Source organism: Camellia sinensis, chromosome 3 (genome assembly GCF_055761805.1).
Source record: "Camellia sinensis isolate YWXY chromosome 3, ASM5576180v1, whole genome shotgun sequence".
Lineage (NCBI taxonomy): Eukaryota > Viridiplantae > Streptophyta > Magnoliopsida > Ericales > Theaceae > Camellia > Camellia sinensis.
Genome location: NC_138963.1, coordinates 194979347 through 195007054, shown reverse-complemented (window position 1 = coordinate 195007054; position 27708 = coordinate 194979347). Strand labels below are relative to the sequence as shown.

General features: G+C 36.0%; 2 protein-coding genes across 4 annotated transcripts in view; one reads left to right on the top strand and one right to left on the bottom strand.

Annotated features, from left to right (window-relative positions):
* LOC114323469 (secreted RxLR effector protein 161-like) overlaps positions 1 to 16861 on the top strand; it is a 66122-nt gene extending 49261 nt beyond the window's left edge. Inside the window, exons 5-7 of one of the 3 annotated variants that reach the window (XR_014365055.1) lie at positions 3260 to 3316; positions 11795 to 11889; positions 15620 to 16861. Coding sequence is in view for 2 of the 3 variants with exons in the window: in XM_082921800.1 (XP_082777926.1) it covers positions 5310 to 6041 (732 nt within the window). In the remaining variant the exon portion in view is untranslated. Of the gene's footprint in view, positions 1 to 3259; positions 6104 to 11794; positions 11890 to 15619 lie in introns of those variants that run through there. The other 2 variants (XM_082921801.1, XM_082921800.1) reach the window with 2 other exon arrangements.
* LOC114323467 (putative disease resistance protein RGA3) lies at positions 6343 to 10212 on the bottom strand. Its single transcript, XM_082921799.1, has one exon. It carries the CDS (start codon positions 10157 to 10159, stop codon positions 6575 to 6577), a length of 3585 nt encoding a protein of 1194 aa, XP_082777925.1. The 5' UTR covers positions 10160 to 10212; the 3' UTR covers positions 6343 to 6574.
* Positions 16862 to 27708: the final 10847 nt, after the last annotated feature.

The window sequence follows — 27708 nt, the reverse complement described above, 5'->3', positions numbered from 1 at the left end:
CACATTGAAAATTAGACACATTATTGTTCGCAAAGATAGAAGGAAATAAATACTTAAGTAATAAAAAAGAGAGATGTCCTAATTGACGGTGCCACAGCCAAATGTCATCCTTGGTGGATGGGAATTGAATAGTTTAATGGGCCAGTTTGTCTCTCTGATCCAAAATGTAGAGACCATGGTCCTCTCTACCACTGGCAATCCTCTTCCCTGTGATAAGGTCCTGAAAAAGACGATGATCAAGAAAAAATATCACGCTATAATTTAAGTCACAGGTAATACGACTCAAAGATAAAAGATTAACACTAAAATTGGAAACATGGAGGACAGAAGACAAAGGAAGAGAAGAGACGGCATGAATTAAACCTTTCTCTGACTCAGATGAAAAAGTACCATGAGCAATATGCACTTTGTCCTGACCAGAGGAGGGGTTATACTCTGAAAATAAATTAGAAAAGCCAGACATATGGTCAGAAGCACCATAATCAATAATCCATAGCACAGGTGTATAAGATAGCAATGCACATTGGGAGGAAGCCAAGTTACCTGAATTGGCAAAGGAAGAAGAAGGTGCACCTGGAGCAGAAGTGGAGGCTCGATGATCTAACAAGTGTCGAAGAGCAATCTCAAAATCCAAGGCAGAGAATCCTGAAACATCAGCAGCAGGGGAGACAATCGGAGATGAAGATGGTGGCTCAACTTAGTCTGAAAGATGTGCCCAAGCATTGGCCCCTCGGCCTCTAGATGAACTAGACCTACCCCCTCGAGTACCAGGACGGTCTCCTCGACCACCAGAAGGAGTCCCATACGGCTTCCAACAGGTCTCTCCTGTGTGGCAAGGTCGACAACGATAGTCATAAAAAAGATTATCTTTCTCAGAGGAAGGACGAGAACCATGAGTCACACGGTCGCCATCGCGAGGGGGTGCAGAGACCAAGGCCGAGCGATCAGCAGTGACAGAGGGAAGTATTGCAGAGCGGCGACTCTCCTCATTCTGCATAAAAACAAAGGCTTCCTGGAGAGAAGGAAGCACATCAATGCCAAGGACTCTGCTTTGCACTGGATCATACTCCACATTTAGGCCTTCTAAGAACTTGAAGACCCGCTCTTGTGTCATAAACTCCCAGTAACCCACAGAATTAGTGGGACAGACTGGTTTGTAATCTTGAAGATGATCAAGTCGCTTCCACCCATTGCTAAAGAAGGTAAAATACTGAAGGATAGTCATTTCACCTTGTACCGACCTTTCAATGAAGCGACGTAACTCAAAAGCCTGGGAGAAGTTCCCCTTCCGAAAGTAAGTAGTAGTCACGTCCTCCCAAATAACTCGGGTTCGTAATGGTGGGTGCCTGTATCCTGCCATCAACATAACCCATCTTCCCTCTGCTCTTTAAGAAAATAGTCAGACTCTGCGACCACGCTAGATAGTTCTGATGATTGAATAGAGAAGTGGTGATTTTTAGGCCAGGGTTGAGATTATCAGTCATAATAAAAGGTAGAAGGGAGCTCTCGCTCTTAAGCGACTGAGAAGTTGTTGACTCACTAGTGAACTCTGCCATGAGTATTCTACTAAAGAAACTTCAAACCCAAGGCTAATCACAAACTCGGAAGATAATAGTGGAAGGAAAGACATAACTCACGCTATGAAAGCATATAGCCTATGAAAGCATAAAGAAGAAAAGAAAACTGTTTTTTGTTGTTGTTGTTGTTGTTGTTGTATACAGAGACAACAAGAACAAAGACGACTAGTTACATGCGTGAGGCTAGCCGACCAACCAGGGAGCACTGAAGGCCCTAGTCGACCACCTAGGAAGCCACGACGGCCCTAGTTGAACAAGTTAGTGCTGTCGATGAGCCTGGGCAATCCTGCGGTGGAAGAGAGAAGCTGTCGACATACCCCTAGAAGGCTAGAGGGGTTGTCGACTAGGCCTAAGAGGCTGTCTAGAGGAACAGGGAGGCTGCTAATGGACTGAACAAGAGTGTGGGAGGTTCAGATTGACTGTAGGGGGCCTGGGTGATAGGCTCGAGAAGTCGACTGAAAGAGGTGACTGCCGACAGAGGTATGGGCTAGGGTTTTTGGCTCTAATAACATATAGTTTTGGAGAAGAGAAAGAGTTAAGGAATGAGTTGGACTTCATTCCCTTTTATATTGACAATTCCGAGTAATTGTAGGAGTGCCATACGACATAATATAAGGAAACAAAATCACACAATTACATATTTCTTATTCTAACAGGGATTACTTAAAGAGTGTTTATCAGCAATCCAACTTTGCTAAGCGGTACGAGTTGGAAGCAGCTATTCAAGGAGCTCGTCAGCGGGATCTGTCTATTCAGGATTTCTGTATTGAAATGGTAGGTCTTTGAGATTAGTTGGCTCTTATGGAACCTTCCAGCCTCAAGGTTCTAGATGCTTATATTGAGTTTTGAGAGCATGGTCATTTAGTGTAGTTCTTAACGGCTCTCTCCCTTCAATATGAGGCTATTCGTGGTGGCATCCTTCACCAGTCTCCTCTTTCCTCTGTGGATGCCACTGTTCATGAGCTTCTCTTCGAGGAAACCCGTCTTAAAACGACCAGTCAGACTTTGTCTCCATCTGTCTTCATAGCTCCTGCTCAACCTCCACTATTATCGATCCCACCGGTTCAGGCCACTGCCAAGCCCAAGAAAGGGCCATTGGCTTTAGATGAGTGTGCTTTCTACCATCAGAGGGGCCATTGGAAGCACAACTGTCCCAAGAAGGGACGTCAGACACCTCAGACACCTCAGACAAAGTTTCGCAGTCCTACTCCGAGTACTTTCCGGCCTCCTACCACTTATGCAGCATCTGCTCCTCCCGATCCTGACTTGGCTTTCTTAATTGCTCAGATTGCTCAACTTCAGCAAATTATGTCCACCTCTCAGCCATCACCATCTGCCTCCGCTCTTACCTCTTTTCATTCAGGTTTGCTTGGGTCTTCCTTCAGTATCCCTTCTTCTCTCTGGCTTTTTGATTTTGGTGCCTCTCATCATATGACTCCTCATCTTTCCTTAATTCGAAACTGTAGTCCCCTTCCTGTTTCTATTACTATTAATATTGCTAATGGGTCTGGTATGTCTGTTGTGTTGTGTGTATTGAGTTTATCTTACCCTCTGCCATGTCTGCTGTTATTATTCCCTCTGTTTTTTATGTTCTTCAGCTATCTATCAACTTATTATCTATCAGCCAACTTAATGCTTCTGGTTTTGATGTTATATTTTCTTCTTCTGTCTGTTGTGTGCAGGATCAGGTGTCCAAGAAGCAGATTGAGACCGACCGTAGAGTTGGAGATCTTTATGTGGTAGAAAACTTACATCTCCCTTTATCCACCTCTCCAGTTGCACTTTCCTCATTTTAGTTAGATTCTCAGTCGAGTCCGTTTTATTTATGGCATTCTCACTTAGGTCATTTGTTTGTCGACCGCTTATGGTCTTTAGCTCAGCCAGGATTTTTGGGTAAAGTTTCTTCTAGTACTATTAATGAATGTCAGGGATGTAAACTTGCCAAAATGTTAGCTTTACCATTCAATAAAAGTACTTCTATTTATGTTTTTCCTTTTTCTCTTGTGAATATGGATGTCTGAGGACCCTCTCCTATTCTTATTAAAGGGGATTCTGCATACTATGTGTCTTTTGTGGATGATTGCACCCACTATACTTGGGTTTACCTTATGATTCATAAATTTGACTTCCACCAAATATATTGTACCTTTCAGTTTATGATCACTACACAGTTTGGGTCTACCATTAAATTATTACGGTCTGACTTAGGTGGGAAATATTTTAAAATTGAGTTCTGTGAGTATCTGTCAAATTTGGGTACCATTCACCAAACCTCTTGTATTGATACACCCGCCCAAAATGGTCGTGCTGAGCGTAAATACCGTCATCGTCTTGAGAAAGCTAGATCTCTCCTTCTTTCTGCCTTTGTTCTAGCTCCCTTTTGGGGAGAAGCCATTCTTACAGTTGCTTTTCTTCGCAACTATATGCTTACTCCCCTACTGTCTGGTCGTTCTCCTTATGAGGCTCTGTTTTCTCAACTTCCTAATTACTTTTTCCTTCATGTTTTTGGGTTTGCGTGTTTTGTTTTTCTTTCCTGAAAAGATCGAACAAAACTCAGTGCTCGGTTTGACTTGTGTGTCTTTTTGGGTTACAGTCTTACTCAGAAAGGTTATTGTTGTTACAATCTTATTTCCCGTCGCCTCTATGTCTCCCGTCATGTTGCCTCTCTGGAACGTCTTGCTTATTTTCAATTTCCACTTCTCACTGCTCCAATTTCTAAAGAAGACTTGGTTCACATTAATCCGTTTCCTTCTGAGGTCCTCCTGCTAAGTATATCTCTATTGTTTCCCCTGAGCTTGTTCCTTTTTCTCCTCTTAACATTCCTCTTGTTGAGTCTCTCTCTATTGTACCCCATGAGTCTGTTTCCTCCTCTCCCTCTCTTCCCCTGCCGGCTCCTTCTCCTCCTTCGTTGTTAGTTTATTTGCGTCGCAAGGCTCTTCCTCTACCAGTTAACTCTGTCCCTGCTACTATTCCTCTTACTTTTGATCTTGCTCTCCGTAAGTATCCCCTTCGCATTCGTAAACAGATAGTTAAACTTAGTTTTTCTAACACATGTTTTTCTCCTTCATATTGTACATTTTTGTCTGTTATTCACTCTTTTTTAGAACCTTGGTCTTACAAGAAGGCTTGTCAGGATCCTAATTGGATTCAAGCTATGGAGGATGAGTTGTCTGGCTTACAGAAGACTAGTACTTGGGAACTGGTTCCTTTGCTTGCTGGCAAGAATCTGATTGGTTGCAAATGGGTCTATAAAATCAAGACTCATTCTGATGGTTCCCTTGAGCTCTATAAAGCTCACTTGGTTGCCAAAGGTTTCTCACAGGAGTATGACATTGATTATAAGGAAACCTTTGCACCAGTTGCTAAGATGACTATTGTCCGTACTTTGATTTCTGTTGCTGCTATTCATCATTGGCCTCTTTATCAGATGGATGTTAAGAATGCTTTTCTTTATAGCCATCTCACTGAGGAGGTATACATGTGTCCTCCCTCTGGCCTTCCTCATTCCACTGGACAGGTTTGTCAAGCAATCTCCTCGTGCTTGGTATGATTGCTTTTAGACGGCTGTTACTGAGCTTGGGTTCCATCTTGTTCCCACGACTCTGTTTTGTTTCTTTTCCACACCTCTGCTAGTTTTGTTTCTTTATTACTGTATGTGGATGATATGATTATCACTGGCTCTGACTCTTCTGCTATCTCTGAGGTCAAGCAACATATTTCCGCACTTTCGAAATGAAGAATCTGGGACCTTTGAGGTATTTTCTTGGTATTGAGATGGCTTCTTCTCCCAAGGGCTATTTTTTGTCTCGGGCCAAGTACGCTAATGAGGTTATTCACCGTGTCAGTCTTTTTGACACTAAGATTTCTGATACCCCCATTGAGCTTGATGTGAAGCTCTACACTGTTGATGGTGTCCCTCTGAATGATCCCACTTTATATCGCGAGCTTATGGGTTGCTTTGTCTATCTGATGGTTACTCGCCCTGATCTTGCCTATGCTGTTCATGTGGTTAGCCAGTTTGTTTCTGCTCCGCGCTCTGCACATTGGACTGCTTTGGTTCAGATTCTTCGCTATCTTCACGGTACTATCTTCCAAGGCTTGCTGTTATCGTTTACTTCTTTCTTGGAGTTAGTGGCTTATGCTGATGCTAATTGGGCTGGTGATATTACCGATCGAAAGTTCATTTTTGGTTTCGGTATGTTTCTTGGCAATTCCTTGATCTCTTGGAAAAGCAAAAAACAAACTGTTATTGCCTATTCTACTACTGAAGCAGAATACCGTGCTATGACTCATGTTACTGCTGAAATTGTCTGGCTTCGTTGTCTTCTCTTTGGCTTAGGCGTCCCTCAGTCTTCTCCGACTTCTCTTTATTGTGACAACTGCAGTGCTATTCAAATTGCACATAACACTGTCTTCCACGAGCGGACCAAGCACATTGAGATTGATTGTCCCTTTGTCCATTAGCATCCGCAGTCTGACTCTATCTTGTTTCCTTTCGTCTCCTCGGCTCTACAACTTGCTTTCTTTACCAAGACTCACACCACTGCATGGTTTTAATTTCTTTTTGGCAAACTCTCAGTGTTTTTTGCTAAAACACCTTGAGTTTGACCGGGGGTGTCAAAATATTGTGTATATATGTATGTATGGTAGTGTATTGTGATATATGATAGTTGAATTGTGATATATGGTAGTATGTTTTCTTTTCCTTATTAGTCTTAGGATTAGGAATACATCGTTTCCTTCTTTGTCTTTGGGTTAAGAGGTCTATATAAACAGTTGTATCCTTTGTATTATGAGATCAATTGAATATACAGAATACAAAAAACTTACAGTAGTATGCTCTTGACTTACTTTGTTGTAGCTAGTGAATTGAAATGACAAATTGCATGCAAATTGGTATCATATATCAATTGCTACAATTTTATAGGAAGGGATACAATTGCTACAATTTTATAGGAAGGGATACAATTACTTTACCAGTTAGAAAAAAGAACAGTTTATGACTGTTGCAACTTGAAGTGCTTGCAGCAACGTTGTGTTGCCTGCTGTGATGCTGATGATCCAATGTAGATGTATGGGACATGGGATATCTTTTTCCGGTCTGCTCCTCTGCCCTTGCATCTTTCCTCAAGGTCAGGACAATCTCTAATGGAAAAATGCTGGAGTGCATTGAGACGTTCTAGACCTTTTGGCAAACACTTCATATTCTGACAATCGGTGATTGCCAATGATCGAAGAGAAATGAGGTTCTCCACCCAATCTGGCAAATCCATGAGGTTTGGACAGCTGCAAATTTCCAGGTTCTGCAAAGTCTTGATGTATTGTAGTCCTTCTGGTAGAGATGCCAGTACTTGACAGCTTAATATACTAAGACTTCGGAGTACTGAGAGATGCTGCAGTTCATCGGGTAAATAGGGCAGATTTGGACAATACATGATTGTCAGGCGCTCAAGGGCTGTGAGGTGCTTTATTCCCTTTGGCAGAGAAGCCAGGTTATTGCAGTTCTCTATAGAAAATGATCGAAGGGAATGCAAGCCCTGAATGCCTTCCTCTGGCAAAGAGACTAAACTATGGCACTCCGTGATTTCCAAAGACTCCAGAGAGGTAAGGTTTCTAATCTGCTGTGGCAGAGCAGATAGTTCTTCACACCAGCGTAAAGTCAATGACTTTAAAGCTCCAAGGTTTTTCAAATCCCATGGCAGTGAACTAAGTTGTTGGCAAGAGCTGATTGTCAAAGATGTAAGAGGACTGTTCTGCAACAACCCTTGTGGTAGGTGCAATAGCTCTGGAAAGGAGTCAATAATAAGAGTGGAGAGTGAATTTAGCTCTGCTGCTGACCTGAGTACCCTAGCATTGCAGTTTCGCAGCTCCAAATGTTGAAGAGTTGGAAACCGTGGCATGGTTTCGAGTCTAGGGCATTCAATGATGGTTAGTTTCTGCAAGCAAATTAAGGCATCTTGTGAATCCTCACTCTCCCATGATTGTAAACTGGGAAAATCTTTGAGGGTTAGTTGCTCCAGTGAAGGAAATGCAGTTCCTCTACCTTCTATGCCGTAGAACTCACTACCAATGCTCGCCGCTGCATCTAGTCCTTGCATGTTGAGAACCTTGAGGAAAGGAAGTTGCCCGAGCGTAGGAAGCTTTTCACATCTTCTGCAGTTGTTCAAAACTAGCTCTGTAAGATTAGGAAGCATGATGTCGTTCATCCATTGTGGAAACACGGCTCCCGAGTAGCCATTTAGAATTAACTTTCTCAAAGTGTTGTTGGGTTTCAACAAGTTGAGCAGAGTCTCCGCGTGGATATGATCCGTATGATGCCCTTCTAAAGGTTGCCTCGATGGAGAATGATCCGACTTTGCCTCATTATCCCCCCATGATAATCCCAGTGAGTGAAGCTGCTTTTGCTCCAAACACAGGTCTGGTACTATACTACCAACATTCTCCAAATGCTTGATTTTTAACTCACCACGCAGGTCTAGATGCACAAGTTGGAAAAGGCTCTCATCAAATGCTGGGCCAACAATAAAAATTGGCAAGGTCTGCAAATTCAGTAAACTTCTCATAGATGCCGGAATACGGGTGAGTCTCGTGCAGTCCTTTATAATCAGATGTCTCAGGTTTATCAATCGTGTTATCCCATTTGGCAAATTCATCAAATTATGGCAGCCTGAGAGATCCAGCGTCTGCAAATTGCAGAGGTTCTCGATTGTATTAGGTAAAGTTTCCAAAAGGGTGTTAGAGAGATCAACATACCTCAAATATATCAAGACACCAATTGATTTATGCAGATTCCTGATCCCACACCCTCTTAAATCTAGCACTCTGAGGCGTTTAAAGACTGCAGCTATGATCGGTAGGGCTTTGTCAGAGTCCTTTGTTGGAGAGAAAAATCTGAGAGTTCTTAATTGCTTTGCTGCGTACAAAGCTTCAGGAACCCTGTAAGACCAAAAATTGCAGAATATTGATGCATGGCGAGTTTGGGCAAGATTACTACTTGGGTCTGATGAGTGATGAACTTTTGCAGGCTTGACAGAAGCATCATCCTGATCTAGCATCAGGAACTCATTACCTGCGACAAATTTTGCAAGGTCGTGAATGAGATCATGCATTGTAAACTCTGATGAATTGCTGTTATCATATTTATTTACAGCTTCAAAGAAAGACATCAACAGCAAATCATTGAAATATTCGTTGCCAGTGTCCTCCATCTTCTTGGTAGAATAAGTATCACCAGACAACTGAATCAAGCCTTCCGCAATCCACAGGCGTATCAACTTTTCCTTGCTGATCTCAAAATTCTTGGGCAATGCTGAGCAGTATGCAAAGCATCGTTTCAGATGTGATGGCAAATGGTCGTAACTCAACCTCAAAACCGAAAAAATTCTGTTCTCTCCTTCATCCAGATTCCATAGTTCGCTCTTCTGCACATGTAGCCACTCACTTTCCTCTCTTTTGAAGCGCATCAAACTTCCAAGAATCTTGGCAGCTAAAGGCACCCCTCCACATTTCTTGACAATATGTTTCCCTATCGGCAGCAAGTTTGGATATCCTCGCTCCTCTCCTGACTCAAAAGCTCGTTGCTTGAACAAGGTCCAGCATTCATCTTCGCTTAGAGCTTCCAATGTGTAAGGGTGCATTGTTTTCATTATTGATGAAACTCTTTTGCTGCGGGTGGTGATTATAATTTTGCTTCCATCTGCACCATTTCTCAATGGATATCTCAGTTTCTCCCATTCGTCTTGATCATCGGTCCATACATCATCCAACACGAGAAGGTATCGCTTCCCACACAAGGATTCAAACAGTTGAGACTGTAGTACACCTATTTGTGAGGACTCATGGTTTTGTTTAGTTGTGTACTCCAGAATTTCATTTATGATCTTTCTCGGATTAAAATTATCATACACTGACACCCATATTCTTAGATCAAAATGACTTTCCACCCTTGGATCATTATATGCCAATTGAGCAAGAGTTGTTTTTCCAATTCCCCCAATTCCAACAATTGGAATCACTGAAACACTGACTGTGTCAGTGTTCGTGGTGGCCGACAGTAAAATATTTACTATTGCATCCGCGTCCTTTCTTCTACCACAAACCTCTGATTCATCTATATGAGGTCCTGTTTGTCGTCGTTCTATCATATCAGACCGCTCATACACCATTCTCTCCCTGAACTGGAAGTTAGACATCTCTCTTGCTATATCATCCAACCTCTCTTGAATCGTTGTCAGCTTACGAGGCATAACATAGTAGTTTGAAACAGGCTCAAGAGCTAAGCAAACCATCGGTACCTTCTTTTTCTTCGTCTTTCTTTGGAGAAACTGGGTGGTGACCTCGTCCAGAAGGTCATCAATGTCGTAAACCACATCTTGAAGCTTTCTCAGCCAGACCTTAACCTTCTTATCCTTGAGCTGTTGTTCTTCTGCATCTTCGATGACTGCTCGAATCACAGGCAGGGCAGCTTTCAGCTTCTCGAGCTTTTTCCGGTAGTGGCTGCTGAACTGAAGCTTCATCAGAACCTGTGAAGCAAGTTTTTCGAAGATCACCTGTAGAAGGGGTGATATTACTATTTGAGCCATGACACACAGCTTTTGCAAATTTTAGGGTGTTCTGTTCGGTTGCTGTGAAAACAAAAGCAAGTGATGAAGCTCTATGATTGACAGGGTTAGTGCCATCATTCTACCAGGGAAATTGCTAATCTTCATCTTTGTAGCTTCTTGGAAATTGTCTATAAGGAGTATGGAATTGGTCATAATCATAAGCACCAAAGTCTTTGGACGTTGCTGGGAAATTTTAAATTTTTATTTTCTAAAAGAGTAGACTTTTCTCGAGTCATGGAGGTTGATTGGACAATCCAATCTGTCATTTTGTCAAGAACCGAGGTGTTGGTTTTGATGATCTGAACCGGATCATTTTTTAGTCATGTGTATAGATTATCCATGAAAAAAAGTCAATATGATAATCCTAGTCATATATTTCATTATATTTGTTTTAAACCAAAAAGATAGATGGAAGAATGATTTTGATAGTATTGTTAATCTTTTTGAAAATAAATATAATGAAATCATGTGGCTATGATTATTGGATAGATTTTTTTTTTTATAATTTTTTATGGATGATCTACACACTAAACTAGGAAATGATTAGATTGGATCATCAAAACCAGCAATGACGCAGCGACTGTTGCTTCTCTCCTACTGTCTGAAAGAAAGAAAACAAAATGATATGTTTTATAACATGAGTCTAATTGATCTCTCTTGTTTTCTAAACATTCTTGAAAGTTTTCTACCATGTACAGGATATCGAAAAGACTTGGATTTATAATATTTCGAGTCATGAAATCAACTAATATGTAATTTGGGTAGAAAGGGACTACAACCCATCAATAAAATCAACCAACGAAACTTCTTTCAGCTGAAAGTCAGTACTTGAAATTGTGAGGGTTCTGTGCAGAGAAACTTTTGTGCATGAAACAAAAAAACTTTGCAATAATCTTTGGCCAATGTTTCTGCTTATACACATTCATCGATTTTTGACTTTTTGGGATTTGCCACTCAACAGACTTGGAGCATTTCTAGCAATCTCAATCAAAATATCTAGTAAAAAATACCACTTCATTAAGTAGGTAGTTATTGTACACAATTATTTGAGTTAGTTTCTTGACTAGTCTTCTGGAGGGATTTTTCTTGAATTTAGTGAGCTCTTTTACCTAAACTAATGTTTAGCTTGCCTTCTTGTCTTTGTTGGCCAAATTAGAAACTGTATAGCACACTTGCTCGCTAAAACACAGACTTTTCTTCTTCAATGCAACGACACTTGACAAGATTTCGAAGTTCACGTAAAGGACACATCTTTGCTCCTTGTATTTTTATTTGTTTTGAAAAACAATCTGTTCATGGTGTAATTTGTTGGATATTTTGTTGTTGATGCTAAGTAAAATTTTGAGATTGATTTGGATTTGTTATTTTTTTAAGTGAGATCTATATTTAAGCATAGGGGTCGGTTGTTCAAGCATAAATTTTTATATGGACCCAAACTATCTCTTGTTTGCTCGCCAATTGTTCAATAATTGTTCCGTTTTAGTCTTTTTTTATTGGAGTAATGTACTACATAATTCGCTGGTAGTGTATAGAATTTTTGCATAAGAATAATGTGATAATGTCATTTGTGTTATTAAATGCATCTTCAATGGTCTATTTGTTCTAAATTGATAGGTTCAAGGCATTGGCAATTTGAGAGAAGACACTTGCAAAGTAAGTGGGTTTTGAATTATTTACCAAAATACCAAGTGATACAGGCTTCATATCAGGTATTCGTCAAAAAATATCTTGCTAATTGGTCAATTTTACTTTGTTGTTACAACTGGGAACTTTGTTGGTAGATAATTGGTTCATCATTTATTTGATTTATTGATTTCATCATATGTACTGTATTTAACTTTTTATATTTTAAAAATTAAGTTGCGATATTTCTTTTCTATTGATCCAGTGTTAATAAAATTGATGAAAATTAACACGTGGCATACATAACATATGTCTCGCCTCAATAGCACTACATTTTTGCTAAATTCAATTTGATCTTTTACATTTTCATCACAAAAAAGTTACTTAAATTAAAACAAGGTAATACTTAAATTTGACTTAAATTATAAGAAGATGATTGTAAAAAAAAAAATGATAAGATTAAGTAAGATTTTAAAAGTACAAGACGTTCCAGCTATGGTTTCGAAGAGTAGATCAAAACATCTAAGTTGTTAGACTATCTCTAACGCTTCATTAAACCTGGCATCAAATTTAAAATTTGGTGAAAAAGTCACTTTTTTGAATTACAACAGTTTCACCAAATCGATATCAAATCGAGAATTCACCAAACCTTTCACCAAAATGAGAACAAACGCAGCATTTTACCAAATCACTGTTCCTGACCGTTGGGGGAAACCAACCGGTCGACCACTAAAGGGTTCAAACAATTCAAAAAAAAAAAAGTTCAAACAGTTCAAAAAAAAAATTTTTTTTTTGCCTTATCGGTTGACCAACCGGTCGACCCGGAAAAAGGTTCAGACAGTTCACTGAAAAGATTCAAACAATTCAAAAAAAAAAAAATTTTGCCTTCACCGGTCGACCAACCGGTTGTCTCGGCGCAGATTTGATGAAAATTTGATTTGATGAACCATTGGAGCCCTCCGTATCAGAATGAGAAAAAAGTCTATTTTTTACTCAGATTTGATGAAAATTTTGATGAACCGTTGGAGATGTTCTTATGAAAATTAGCTATTTTACTTAATTTTTTAATTATGTTAATAAAAAAATATATAAAAAATAAAAAAATAATTGAATTTTTTATAATAATTTTTTAACCTTTTAATTATTTTAGTATGTTACCAAACTTGTCAATTGTCTTCCTGCCAATTGAGAACAAGATGAGTCAATTTCTATTGTATGGCCTATAAGACTAAAGAGCATCTCTAGTAAGGATAGTCAAAATAACTATTCAAAATTTCACTTTACTATTTTAGTTAGTCATTTTTTTAATATACATTCTATCAAGGCTATTTACTTTAGCTATCTTCTATTAAAATATTCTTAGAGCATCTCCAGCAATCCTCACCAAATTAATTATCCAAAATTTCACTTTATTAATTTAGCTAACCATTTTTTCAATACACATTCCAACAACACTCTTTACTTTAACTATCCCTTTTAAAATATTAGTTCTTTCAACTTTACTCATTTATGCACACACACATAAATATATTATTATATAAATTTATAAATAGTTTGTTCATCAACTTTACTTTAACTATCCCCTTTAAATAAATATATATATATATATATATATATATATATATATATATATATATATATATATATAGGGCAAACTTCACTTTACCTCCTGTGGTTTGGACCGGGTGTGATTTACCCCATTAATATTCAGAAATCACCACATAATCCCCCTGTGGTTGATGGACTAAAATGCACTGTTAACTTTTTTATCTAAGATAACAGAATGTGAAAGTCATGTGTCTCTACGGGGAGTGAGTCCATTTTTATGACGAAAATACTCTTTCTACCTCTTCAAATTTACAAAAGATGCCATTATATTTTCAACCTTCTTTTTCTTCATCTCTTCTCTCTCTCTCTCTCTCTCTCCTCCCCTCAAACCACCACCCATATCCATCCTCTCTCACAGGATGAACAAACACATCTCTGATCAATTGAACAACCACATCTTTGAACAGACACATTTTTGATCATGTGTACATATATATATATATATTTTGATCATGTGCATATATACATATACATATACATATACAAATCCAAATCTATTTAATTTTTATTTTTATTTTTGGATTGAAGAGATTTGAAATTCCTTCTATACATATACATATTTGAATACATATATTTGATCAGAGATTAAAATGGGTTTGGATTTGTATATATTTGTATACAAATACAAATCTAAACCCATTTTAAATTTTTTTTTTTTTTTTGATTGAAGAGAATTGAAATTCCTCTTGTATGGCTTGTCGATCTCCAATGAAGTGGAGAACTTCATCTATAACCCCAGCCACTTCAGAGCCATCTATTCTTGATTTATTCAAGTCTATTTTTGGGTAAAAAAATTAGGCTTTTGATTTGAGGTTTTTTTTCATGATTTCTTTCAAATTATCGTTATTTTGATTAGCCTTTTAATTTCTTTCATGTTTTCTGTGTTGATTCAGAGATGATTATTATTGACCAAATAAAATAAAATAATAGAAGATTAGAGTCACAAGTTGCTGATTATGCAAAAGTCATTGCGTAGCTTGAAGCTGCCAGAGCGAAAGTAAAGGTGTTGAAAAAGAAACTCCAAAGTCTGAATCGGAATAGAACAAGGAACAGAACGAGGAACAAAGTTTGAAATGGAGAGAGAGTAAAGGTGTTGAAAAAGAAACTCAAGTCTGAATCGGAATAGAACAAGGAACAAAGTTTGAAATGGAGAGAGAGAGAGAGAGAGAGATGAAGATGAGATTGTATATGTATATATATGTATATGTATGTACACATATAAAGTTTGAAATGGAGAGAGAGAAAAGAAGAAGATGAAGATTGAGAGAGAGAGAGAGAGAATTGGGTTTTCCTTGAAATGGAGAGAGAGAGAGAGAGAGAGAGAGAGAGAGAGAGAGAAGAACAAAATGAAGACGAGGGTATAATTGTCAATTTCCAACTTCTGTTAACAGAAGTTAGTGTGTGTTTTAGTCCATCAACCACAAGGGGGTTATGTGGTGATATTTGAACGTTAGGAGAGGTAATCTGCAAATGGCCAAAACCATAAAGGGGTAAAGTGAAGTTTGCCATAATATATATATATATATATATTTAAATTTCAACCTTATAAATTTATAAATTTCAACTTTACTCAACCTTACTTTAACTATCCCCTTTAAATATATATATATATATATATATTATTTCTTTCAATGACACATAGGGAAAAAGTAATAAAAAAATATATAGCACAACAACAGTTTCTCGCTTCAAGTAGCTAGCAACTGTTGCTTGTATCAAATTGTTGAAGCATCTAATGTGGTTGTTGGAGGTCTTTTTTTATGCTTTGGCTTGCTATTTTGGTTGAAAATAGGGTATAACAGGGCTCTTGGAGATGCTCTTATACTTTAACTACCTTCTCTCCCATTTAAAAAAAAAAAAAAAAAAAACTTATTTCTTTCATTCTTTTAAATATAATTATATTTTGGTGAAAGTTACATTTTTCTACTGTTGTATTTTTCAAACGGTCATATTTTTTCAACGGCCGTATTTTTGTATCGGTCATATTTTTCCAACGGTCATATTTTTACAACAGTCATATTTTTTTTACTTTTCAATTATAAATAAGACATTTCCTCTCATTTGATCTTATCCTCAACTTAATTTTCTGCATCATCCGAACTTTCATATCTCTCTCTATGGCTTCCAATTCTCTTTATGATTTCTAATTCTCTTTATGATATGCCTGTAAATAACTCTGACTTCTTTGAATCTGATGATGATTTGGAGATGCTCAAAGCTGTTACAATGGATGAAGAACTACTAGATAGTGAGATAGGATCAAGCTCACGTCGTGGTTCTATTCGAGGTCGTAAAGTCATTCATTGTGACCATATTCAAGGTCATAAAAGCCTTTTTGTCGACTCTGTATATCCTCTTGAGCTATTTCGAAGGAGGTTTCGGATGAAGCATTCACCTTTTCTTCGAATTCAAGCTGCAGTTGAAGCGCACGATCCATACTTTCTCTAAAAAAGAAATTGTGCTGGAAAACTTGGTTTGTCTTCTCTTCAGAAGATAACTGTTGCACTTAGGATGCTTGCTTATGGAGTAGCTGCTGATTTTATGGACGAATATGTGAGAATTGGAGAAAGCACTGCAATAGAAAGCTTAAAATATTTTGCTGAAGCAGTTGTTGATGTTTTTTCTAATGAGTATTTGAGGTCACCAAACAACAATGACATCGCTAAACTGCTAGTGGTTGGTGAATGTCATGGATTTTCTGGGATGTTGGGGAGCATTGATTGTATGCATTGGAAATGGAAAAATTGTCCAACTACATTGAAAGGTATGTATACTGGTTACATTCATGAACCAACAATTATTTTGGAAGCTGTTGCATGATACGATCTTTGGATTTGGCATGCATTTTTTGGATTATCCGGGTCTTATAATGATACAACGTGTTAGAAAGGTTTTTTGTATTTACCGAATTTGTTCAAGGGCGTACTCTTGTAGTCAATTACACAATCAATGGTAATGAATATACAATGAGATACTATCTCGCCGATGGTATATATCCACAATGGTCAACATTTGTGAAAATAATTCCTTCTCAAGGAAATAAGAAAAAACTTTTTGCTACAGCTCAAGAGGCGACAAGAAAGGATGTAGAGCGTGCATTTGGAGTGCTTCAAGCACGATTTGCAATTGTGCATCGACCGGCATGTTTTTGGAATACTAAAATGCTTAAATATATTATGAAGGTGTGCATAATTCTACATAATATGATCATTGAGGATGAGCGGGATGACAATAGAGTAAAAGACTTCAATTATGATCAAATCGATGACAGTCCCCATGTAAAAGTGTTACAGGAGAGAACTACCGAACTTGTGGAATTCATTCAATGTCATCATAACATTAGAGACAGACAAACACATTCTCATCTCTAATCGGAACTTGTCGAACACTTGTGGCAATTACACAGTGAGTCATAAAAGCTTTGAATTTAAAGTTTCATTTTATGTAGTATGTTATTAGTAAGTGTAATCGGTATATGTTTTTGATTTATGTGTAATTTTATAATTCTATATGCCTTTTAATTATATGATTTTCATTTTAATTATATGCCTTTATATATATATATATATATAAATAATTAGCAATGCAAAGAAAATACAACACAAATGATGTTTGGATAATCTATACAGCACATGATGTGTCACGACCCAAACCTGCCCCTATGGGTTTAGCATCGTAACCGGCCAGTAATCCGTGATTACCAAAGGCCTGCTTAACAGTAAAGACAGTAATACAGAGTAAGGGGCTGGCGGAAGCCAAACAGTAGATAAAAAGATATCCAATGAGCTATGAAAATCTGAATGGAAAAAGACTTTTATGAACAGAGCCACATTCATAATCAAAACATATATACATACAACATATATACATAACATCCAGGTTAGGGATCCAATCCCATCACCTTGCCTATACAGTCAAGTCTTATTCAGTCAATACAAAACAAAGACAAAAGGGTGATTTTGAAACACCCCAAAACAGCATTAGCTTGAACGGACTCGGAACCTCGAAGTGAGGCGCGATGGTTGGCTTGACAAAACAAGAGCTTAACTTGAAGCTCCTAGCTTCGGTTCGGTGCCTGGACACCTACATATAAATATAAACAGTGAGCTAAAGCCTAGTGAATAACAAATGCGTAAAGGGGTTAAGAATGAATGCCTTTTCAGTATTTAAAACAGTCATTTGCATCGGTAAATCAGTTATTCAATCAGTGGCTCATATTTCATGCCATATTAGTCATTTAGAAACTATAGTAGTCATATGTGGTACATCCAATAGCAAAACAGTACAGTAGGTCTTAATAGACCGAACAGTCAGTTGATGGCCATCAGAACAGGTAAACAGTAGTAGTTCCAAACATTGGAACTGACAGAGATCTCTGTAACAGTAACAGTAACAGTACAGTAACAGTAAGTTGCTATGAATGCTACGAGTACAGTTTACAAATAGGACAAACATTCATTCAGTAAGTAATGTCATTTAAGAAAGCGGTACAGTCAATCATTCAGAAATAATTATAATTGAACGTATCTTTACAACATTGTTACTCACAGAGCACTGGGCTACAGACAGGCTAGGCAACGTCTTCGGGTGCCAACCCTACACAGTTGCAGAACGAACACTCACTAAGTTACACACTTGGATTAATAGCTTAGCCCCTAAACTTGACTTGGTGTGGTTCTATAACATTATCCTCATTAAGATGCTTTAAACTTGACCTAGGAATGCCTAGGATGAAATGAGGATGCAAAAATGTACTTTAAAATACTTTTCAAAATTTGCTGAAACAGGGGTCCACGCTCGAGCGTGGCTTTCTACGCTCGAGCGGACATGCAGACAATGAAGCTCCGCTCGAGCGTGACTTTCTTCACTCGAGCAGGCTGCAAACTCATGAAAAGTACTGGTTGCATGATATTCACGCTCGACGGATGCTCGACCTCCGCTCGAGCGTGAGACTCAGACTCTCACTCGAGCGTGAATTCTCTCGCTCGAGCGGACTGCAAAACACATGAACTTCTGGGCATATGCATTTCACGCTCAGGCGTGACTTTCTTCGCTCGAGTGGAAGTGCATGTACTCAGAGTGTACGCTCAAGCGTGAAATCCTCCGCTCAAGCGTGGATCCAAAATTTGGAATTTCCAGATTGATTCTCAAGCACAAAGCTCAATTTCTAAAGCTTCAAACTCGATTCTTTTGGGCTAATTTTTTGGAAAACACTTAGAAACCCATAGTACAACATGTTTCAAAGATCATTTTATAAAATCAAGCCCAAATGTGTGATAATTGAACACAATTTTGCATGAAACTTGAAGAATAATGCAAGAACATCACATGCACGAGTTCCTATGAACTCCAATGCTCTAAAACGTAATCAAATGCAAGCTTGAGCTTTAAAACATGGTGAGTTATTGAACTACAACTAAAATATGAACTTGCATGTAAGAATTTTCATGAAAACAACCTCAAAATTCTATGATAAGGATATGCATGCATGAATGGACTCTTAATTTAACACATTAAGCTAATTCTTGACTTAAATCACCAATTTCTCATGAACCATGCATGTAACAACTCAAATTCATGTTCAAGAGGGTGAGTTTCCTATCTTAGGTCTTGAATTCCAAGTGTGCTAGCTCAATTTTGCCAATTCTCTTCAATTTCTCTAAGTTCAAGCAAGAATTCCAGATGAATTCAAATTTTCTCCCAATTCTCTCTCTCTCTCTCTCTCTCTCTCTCTCTCTCTCTCTCCCTTTTTTTGGTCTTGAGGATGAATGAAAAGAGGTGCCAAACACATGTGAATCAAGATTAGGTGGATGGCCTAGAAGAATCCACTTAGTGGCAAACATGTAATAAATTCAAACTAATGTAATTTAACATTATTTAATCTAATTTAATCAATCCAAATCATATTTTAATTAAACTTACCATAAAATCCTATAAATCCTAATTAGCATATAACCTTAATCAATTTCTGAATCGGTTGCCGATAAGGCTTTTAATTCGCAATTTGAAATAAAAACACGAACAGATCATTCAGTAATCAAATAGATGGAAATGCATTTAAAACAATACACTCATGCAGTCAATTCAGGATTTCATTCTAATCAGTTACTTATCATGCTCAAACACAGTTTAACATTAATTAGAGATGAGTGTTGTCACATGATGTTTGGAAATATGGTGTTAATGTTTTAACCTTGGCAAGTGATAAAAAAATAGGTAGAAGAACTTCAGTCAAACTCCTCAAAGGAGATTAAAGAACGGGGAAAAAATAGTTACACAACCAGTAAAACACCAGCAAAACTGCCTAAAAACACAACAAAAATAGATTAAAAAACAGCCAAAAATGGCAGCAACATAGCATAAACAGCAGTAGAACAACATAGCATAAACAATATCGAATTAGACAACTAGCATTGCCATCATTCATGCCAAATGCCCCAGTATACCCTATTTCTACATTGTGTACCAAAACATTACTAAGTTCAACATCTATCCTAAACAAAAGCAGAACCAAAAGCAATACTAGACAAAAGCAGAGCCAAAGCAATACTAGACAAAAGCAGAACCAAAATACTAGCAGAACCAAAAAATCATACATCAAGTTTTTAGCGTACTAGACAAAAGCCAAAATATCATAAGGAGCAAATAGAGAATGAATACTAATTCATTCTTCTTTTCTTAATGATTTTCATTTGCCGAGCATGATAAAATTCTTGTTGGATTCCGGCAAGCCACTGAGATCCATCAAAATAACTCTTTCGTCCTCTTTGAAAAGTTTCATTTCATGTTTTTCAAGTTCCACCTCATGTTTTTCTTGCATGATACGAAGTTTCACTTGTTCTTGAACGTATACTTTGTCAATCATTTCAATTTTCTTGTCAATCATTTTCTTTTTGTCTTCCTTGATGTCCTCTAAAGCTTTGTAATACTTGAAAGTATGCTTTCTTTCTTCTTTCGTTTATTCAATCGCTTCTTTTCAGCCTTCCTACTGGTTGGTCTCTCCAAGTCTACATAAACATTAGGTGAGACATCGTCTTCCCCTAGATTTATCGAATCCGGAGTACAAAGAGAAAAGGTTGCCCTTCTTCTTGGTCTTTTTGGTTGTTTTTTCTTCTCAAACTCTACCGTCCATTTTGGTTGATCCACTAACATAATTGTTAGGTTTTTATTCTTGGCAATCTCGTTTGACAAAACTCCGTTCAGTTTTAATTTTATTCGATATTTTATTTCAGTGAGGTTATGAGTTTTAGATGCGAATCCAACCCAAATTGTGTCTTGCAGAGATGTTTCAGAAGTTAATTCTTTCATGTTTGCCACTTCGCTGACTATGTCGAAGATCACGACCTTTTAGAAGTTTCACTCGCCTGCAAAAGTAATGGGAGTTGTTTTTTCCGCTCGAGCGGCCATTCCTGCGCTCGAGCGTAGAGCTGCTTGAGTAGCCATTCTTGCACTCGAGCGGAGATCGCAGATCAGTTTTCTATAAATATATGGTTTCATCCGTTTTTAGGGTGACAGCTTCCAGATCTTCTTCTTGGGTATTAGGGTTTTCTTCTAGAGCTTCTTTGCTTGTTTCCTTTGATATTTGTGAGAGTTTCAATCATGAATTGAGTGGATTATATCAAAGGGTTTGTTTGTTTTATTTATTCAATACAACAGAGAGAGTTGTTCTTCGGTGGATTTCCAGGAATTCGGGCTTGAAACTTTGGTGGATTCTGGAGTGGCTCATCATCGTGGATTTGACATTGGTGTTGTGGATTCAACGTTATACAAGATAATTTTGAGATGAAAATGGGGCTAGAAGAGGCACATAGGGATCGGTTCGAATCTAGATTTGCTAAGTAATTGAGAGTACACTTGTGTAATTCCTTTATGTCTTCTTAGTGGATTGTTTTGTGGCTTTTGCTCGTGGTTTTTTTATCACAATTAGAGACGCTCCAATTGTGATTTTTCCACATAAAATCGTTGTGTCGATTTGTCTTTGATTGTTTGATTAGGATTGCTATTTACTGGTTAAAATTGATACATAATCACAAATAAATATCTAGGGAATTTCTAGATTTTTCAATAATCTAACAGTGTTCGAATTGTAATGTAGATTTTTTGAGTTCCTTGTACATAATTTTCGCCTTGCAAATCTGAAAATTAAATAAATAAATAATATTTGGTAACTTCACAAATAATAATAATTGTAAATGTACAATATTCAATATCTTGTCATCCTCATTTATGCCACTTTGATGCAAGGATTCAATTTGGGCGTAGCACCCATAAAACTTATTCATGGCAAGCTGAATGGTTGACCATCGATTCAAAAGACAATTCTCATTTCAATTAGACTCAAATTTCTTGTGCTCATGGAAAAAATCCCACACTCTTTTCCAATAGGTAGAGCATTTTTGCTCAATCCCGTGTATATCTAAACTAATATTAAGCCAAGCCGATACAAGGAGTTTGTATTCTTTTATTGTGAGGTTTCCTCCACGTTGAGGTTTCTTCGACAAAGATTCAATTTTAGCAGTAAATTGAGACTCTTGGGCAAAGACTTGAGTATTTTGATTTAAATATTGAGATTCCATTACATAATGTTCATCAATGTTGGGCCTTTCTTGTAAAAGATTGATAAAGTAACCATCTTGTTGTGAATCCATACCTATGATTGAATAATATATAAGAATTAAAATTTAAAAAATAGAGCTTATGGCAAGCTGCAACAATTTGAATAGTACTGGATACAAGGAAGACGACTTCCATGTTTTTTCAAGCTAAGAACAACTCTCAGAAAGAGGAAGAAAACATTGCTCTGGTAGTTATAGATACAAACCTGAAAACAAATTGCTAGCATGTTCCCATGAAAAAGATAAATCAAACTACTAAGGATGAACCCAAGACATAAGAGTATTTAAATATTCTCACTAAATCAAGACATAAGGCTACCTTGACAATTCAACCATTAAAAGTCCTAGTGTCCAATTTAGACCCTTACTAAGTTGTCTGCTTGAAACACAAGTTATAAAAAATAAATTTGAAGAAATCAGACTATTTAATTTGTGTCTTTCACTTTTGGAGTCTATCAGTCTTGCTGGAGGAGCAGTAGTTTTTTCAAACAAAGAGGTGAATTTGCACTTTAGTGAATTCCATCTTCTTCTTCTTCTTCTTCTTCTTCTTTTTTTTGGTTGTTTTGTTTTTGGGATAGCCAATGCTCTTTTCATAACCTTTTGGGAAAGTGGAGGCTCTCATTTGTTGTTTTCCAATAATCAGTGAAAGAAAAAATCTTTGCTCTCTCATAGCTAATAGCTCTCAAAGTTTGAACAAACTATGGCTATGCATGGGGGGTTGATTTCAATGACGTCTCCTTTGCAATAGAGAAAGAAGGTGCCAAAGATAGACAAAAGCTCAAAACCATAACTTGTAATGAATTCCTTTATCAATGCAAGTTTATAGATATTGGGAATAAAGAAGCTTCCTATTGCTATTGTTGTTACTAGGCATCTTGTTGCTGCTATTGGCAGCTTGCTGTTACTACTACTTTTGGAGCATAATTTGAAAGGATCAATAAGCATGCTTGTTTCCACTTTTCAAAAAACACTTTTCAGAAAATTTTATTTTCTTATTTTTCGTGTTTTTTTGTTTTTACTGAATTTTTTTTAATATTTTAAGCAATTTTTTTACTTTTTAGACACACCTAACATAAATACACCTAAAAAGTAAAAAAATTATAAAAAAATCTTTTAAAAATTCACTAAATACCAAAAATACAAAAAAAAAATACAAGAATTCAGTACATTTTTTAATATTTTTATGTATTTATTAATTTTTTAAAATATTTTTTCACAAATTTTTTACTTTTTAGATACATCTAAGTAAGGTGCATCTAAAAAAGTAAAAAAAGATGTTTAAAATTTAAAAAATATTAACTAAAAATAAAAAAACACGAAAACTAAAAAAGTCAATTTTTAAAAAACTTAATCCAGAAAACTCAAACCAAACACACTGAATGGAATTCATTCAATGGAGTAGAAATTTAAAGTGTTCTGTCTATATGAAACTCATCTGATGGGATAAAATAATTGGGTACAATTTACAATTTCTATTCTAACAGAAATTACAACAAACATATAGTGTGCAATGCAAATACATAATATTTCCTCTTTTACAAGTAGTAAATTCATGACCTATTGATTAAGAACATGGAGCCATAACTTGGTGCAACCATTTGTAAGATGAGATTAAAAACAAGAGAAGCCACAAAGTGAAGGAGAAAATATATATTCACATGGATTTCCTCCCATAATCACAAATGACAAAGCAATGTGTAATATTTTTGCCAAAATCAACAAATAATGAAATAAGAATGCAACAATCTAAATATTTGCTTTCATATTCTCCAATTTCTTATCCACTATTCATGGCATAAACAAATAGAAATGACAAAACTTATTACCTCAGCAAAAAGTTTGAGAAAAAGATAGAGAGGATGAGAGAGTTTGTAAGTTTTGGAATGTCTTCTTTATGGATTTGTTGGGGAGGTACTGATAGAACTTTTACCACCGAAAACTTTACCACCAAAAACAGAACTTAGGAGGCAAAAACAAATAAAAAATTGAAACGCTCATGAACAGTACCTCGCTTGTCTTGGCGAGGTACTGTAGCTCACAACCATCTCAGTGGTGCTTAAGCGAGTCAGCTGGAGGAGTCTTTCACTCTTCCAAGCTCGCTTCTATGTTTGAAAAGAGAGAATGACTATACTGCTGGAGATGCTCTAAGGTCTCGTTTATCAATTCTATATTTTAGTTAAAAAGTTAAAAAATCACTATAAGTTGTTACATTACTCTCTTTATTTTTCTGTACATCTTTTTATAAAAAGTCAAAAAATTATTAAAATAACATGTTTCCAAACAAGAACTAAATGTCAAGTTTATTTGTTTTTTTTTTTTTTTTTTTTTTTTTTTGAGAGAGAGAGAGAGAAAAGTAAATACTTTTAGTGAGAGCTCACTTCATTGGTCTTTAACAAATTTCCCAATTGTATAATAACGGAAAATGCTATGACCCCATTTCAAAATGGAAATTGTCTGTTTAAGAGATTGAATTTGACACTGGATCTATTTGGTACGTGGGTTTAACTAAAATAGTTAATAAGATAAAATATTATATTTAAATTATAATTATTATATTTTTTCTTTTATAATCATCAATTCAATTATAAAAACATTCAAAAATTATTTTAAATATAATTTTTTTAATCAAATTACAATAGTCAAATAGTCAAAAAAATCAGACTATAATGCCATCCCAAAACAGCACTCAATAATCAATCACCATCTGTATTGCCTATGTATATATCTCAATTCTATTATGAGTAGGTGAAAGTTATATGAAAATTATTAAAATGACATTTAAAAGTTGTTCAAAATACACACTGGCTCCTTTTTCAAAATAAATAAATGATAAATTACACTTATCTCTCTTAAAATATATATTTTTGAATAAAAAATGATAATATTATTTTTTTTCATTCATACAATTAATAAATTATTGATAAAATAAGAATTAAGTATTATATAAATTAAAATTATAAAGGAATTCAATATAAATATGTTAAAATTATAAAATTTATTGTATTTTTTTTTTACAAATTTTAAGAAAGGTTAGTATAATCTACTCAATAAAAAATTAAGTAGACATTTTTTCACCTCTTAAGATTGTTTTGTATATTTAATTTTTTAATAATTTTTTAACTTTTTATAAAAAAAATTTAAAAACATAAAAAGAATAAATTGTAGTGATTTTTTAAGAAAAAGGCCAACTTTCCTTTACTCCGGTAGTTTGTGTCATATGCGATTTCCTCCTCTAATTTTTAAAAATATCACATAATTTTCATATAATTTGTGAATTGAAGTGTGTTATAAAATATTATTAAATATTCGATTCAACTTAACAATAAATGTAAAACACGTGATACATATAAAAGGCCTATATATTCATTTTCAAATTTTAAAGAAATAAACCACACATAAAATGAAGCATATGAATTAAGATTCATCATTCAAACAAATGACAAAAATAAACATTTTACTCATGTTCATTAAATCGTTAATAATCAACTTCAGTCTACAAACGAGGAGGAAGGTTGTGGTGATTTTCGTTAGGGTTGGATGCGGAGGCTGGAGAAGTACAAGGCATTACTAGGTACTCCCGGGTGACCCTTTTGCCCTCACTTTCTATGATCAATGCTGGTTCTATATTTCATGGTATTCTGATGGGAATTTGTGGTGGTTTTGGTTTTTTTTTTTATATTTTATTTTATAATATTTTTTTAAAGATGTATAGAGGAGGAGGCAAGATATGCTTCACACCGTGCATTTCATGTCGCTTTCGGGCGAATTATTGGTATGCTTTCTGATTTGTTTCCTTCTTATTTCTTGTTAATTGAATTGAATTCCAATTTAATTCTTGAATATTAGTGTTTAATTGGAATTATTCACTAATGTGTTTTTCACTGGATTTTTTTATTATTATTTATTGTTATTGTTGGTCTATAAATGTAATTTAGTTTATTTCGGTTGCTGTTGGTTTGCAATTCTATAATACTGTTGATTTAGTTGGTTAGAAAATGAGTGGGAAAGAGAATATATATATATATATATATATATATATATATATATATATAAAATTTATATATTGTATGTTGTTTGGATTTGAATTCATGAGAAGTCACTTCAACTTGATCAAATTGTTATAGTAGGCTTGACCGACTGTAACATTTTCTTTTTCTTTTTCCATTTTAGTGATCTATTTTTGGTGCATAATCATCTTAGAATAACTAGATTGTATTAGGTGTAAACATTAAACTTCAACATTTATTTATTTATTTATTTTGATTGGAATATGGATTAGATAAAAAAGGATCAATGGTTTAAAAGGTTCTTATTGAGGCAACGAGATGGTGATTACGTTTGATCTAAGAAACATGGGCATGGACACAGGATGTGCCGATTTTGAAAAAAATTAAGATATGGCAGGAATACGATAAAAATATTTTTTCATATATTTTTATATGCTATGTTTATGAATATAAATTTAGTGCATAAAAATATAAGAGGCATGAATAGATGTGATTGTACTTTTATTTTTCACTTCTCTCTCTCTTTGTTTTCATACATTTTACATTCCCAAATCATCATGCCATTCTCTATTTTTTATCTTTCCAATTTCTTCTTCATCTTCTTTTACTAAACCCATTTCATTGAACTGAAAAACACAATTGGACATATATGTCTACACGTCAAATTTACAACAAACCCCCCCTCCCCCCTCCTCCCTCTTTGAAAAAAAAAGTTGAATTCAAATCAAATGTGCCATTTTCATAGATATTCTAAGTTCTAATATAAACCCGAGCAGCTAATGTTAGCAAGCACTGCCAAAGTATGCTCCAACATTTTAGCTTTCTGTAGATCAGAACACCAAGGATAACAAAAGGAGAGTTCTAAAAGACCATGATTATTTGCTAGCTTAACTGCAACGGATTTAATTTCTTTTCCTCATTTGCAAATTTTATACGCACCTGATGTTAGAATATGAACTTCGGCAAGTAGAGATTGAAAGTTCTCGACTGCATCATGTGAACCCATCAACTACAACATGTTGCTTTGGTACACAATGGTATAAACTTTTAGACATGGCACTTTCTCCTTTTGTAAGCATGCCATGCACTCTGGGGGGGTAGTTGTGAGAATATTGTGTATATATGTATATATGGTAGTGTATTGTGATATATGGTAGTTGTATTGTGATATATGGTAGTATGTTTTCGTTTCCTTTTTAGTCTTAGGGTTAGGAACACATCGTTTCCTTTTTTGTCTTAGGGTTAAAGAGTTCTATATAAATAGCTGTATCCTTTGTATTATGAGATCAATTGAATATACAGAATACAAAAAACTTACATGGTATCGGAACTACGCCCAAAACCCTAGGTCTGGCCTTGATCGTTCGAAGTTCTTCTCTTCGTTCACTCTTGTTGTTCAAAGTCTTCTCTGGTCTTCTCCGAAGCCACGAAGGTATCTCTGGACTTCTCCGAAGTCGTGATAGCCCTCTTTGTACTTCTTCGAAGTTGCGACAGACTTCTTTGGTCTTCTCCGAAGTCGCAATAGACTTCTGAAATAGCCACTCTAGTCTGGGTTTGAGGGATCTCTCTCTCTCGCAACCTCTGCTTTGGCTCGATTTCGGGTTCTCTCTTTCTGGTTGTGTCGATTGAAGCTTTTCTGCTTTGGTTCTCTCTCTGGTCTCTGATCTCTGTTCTC

What these genes read in the sequence shown, in the direction of transcription:
- LOC114323467 (XM_082921799.1), bottom strand. Translation starts at nt 10,159, where the DNA reads ATGGCTCAAATAGTAATATCACCCCTTCTACAGGTGATCTTCGAAAAA.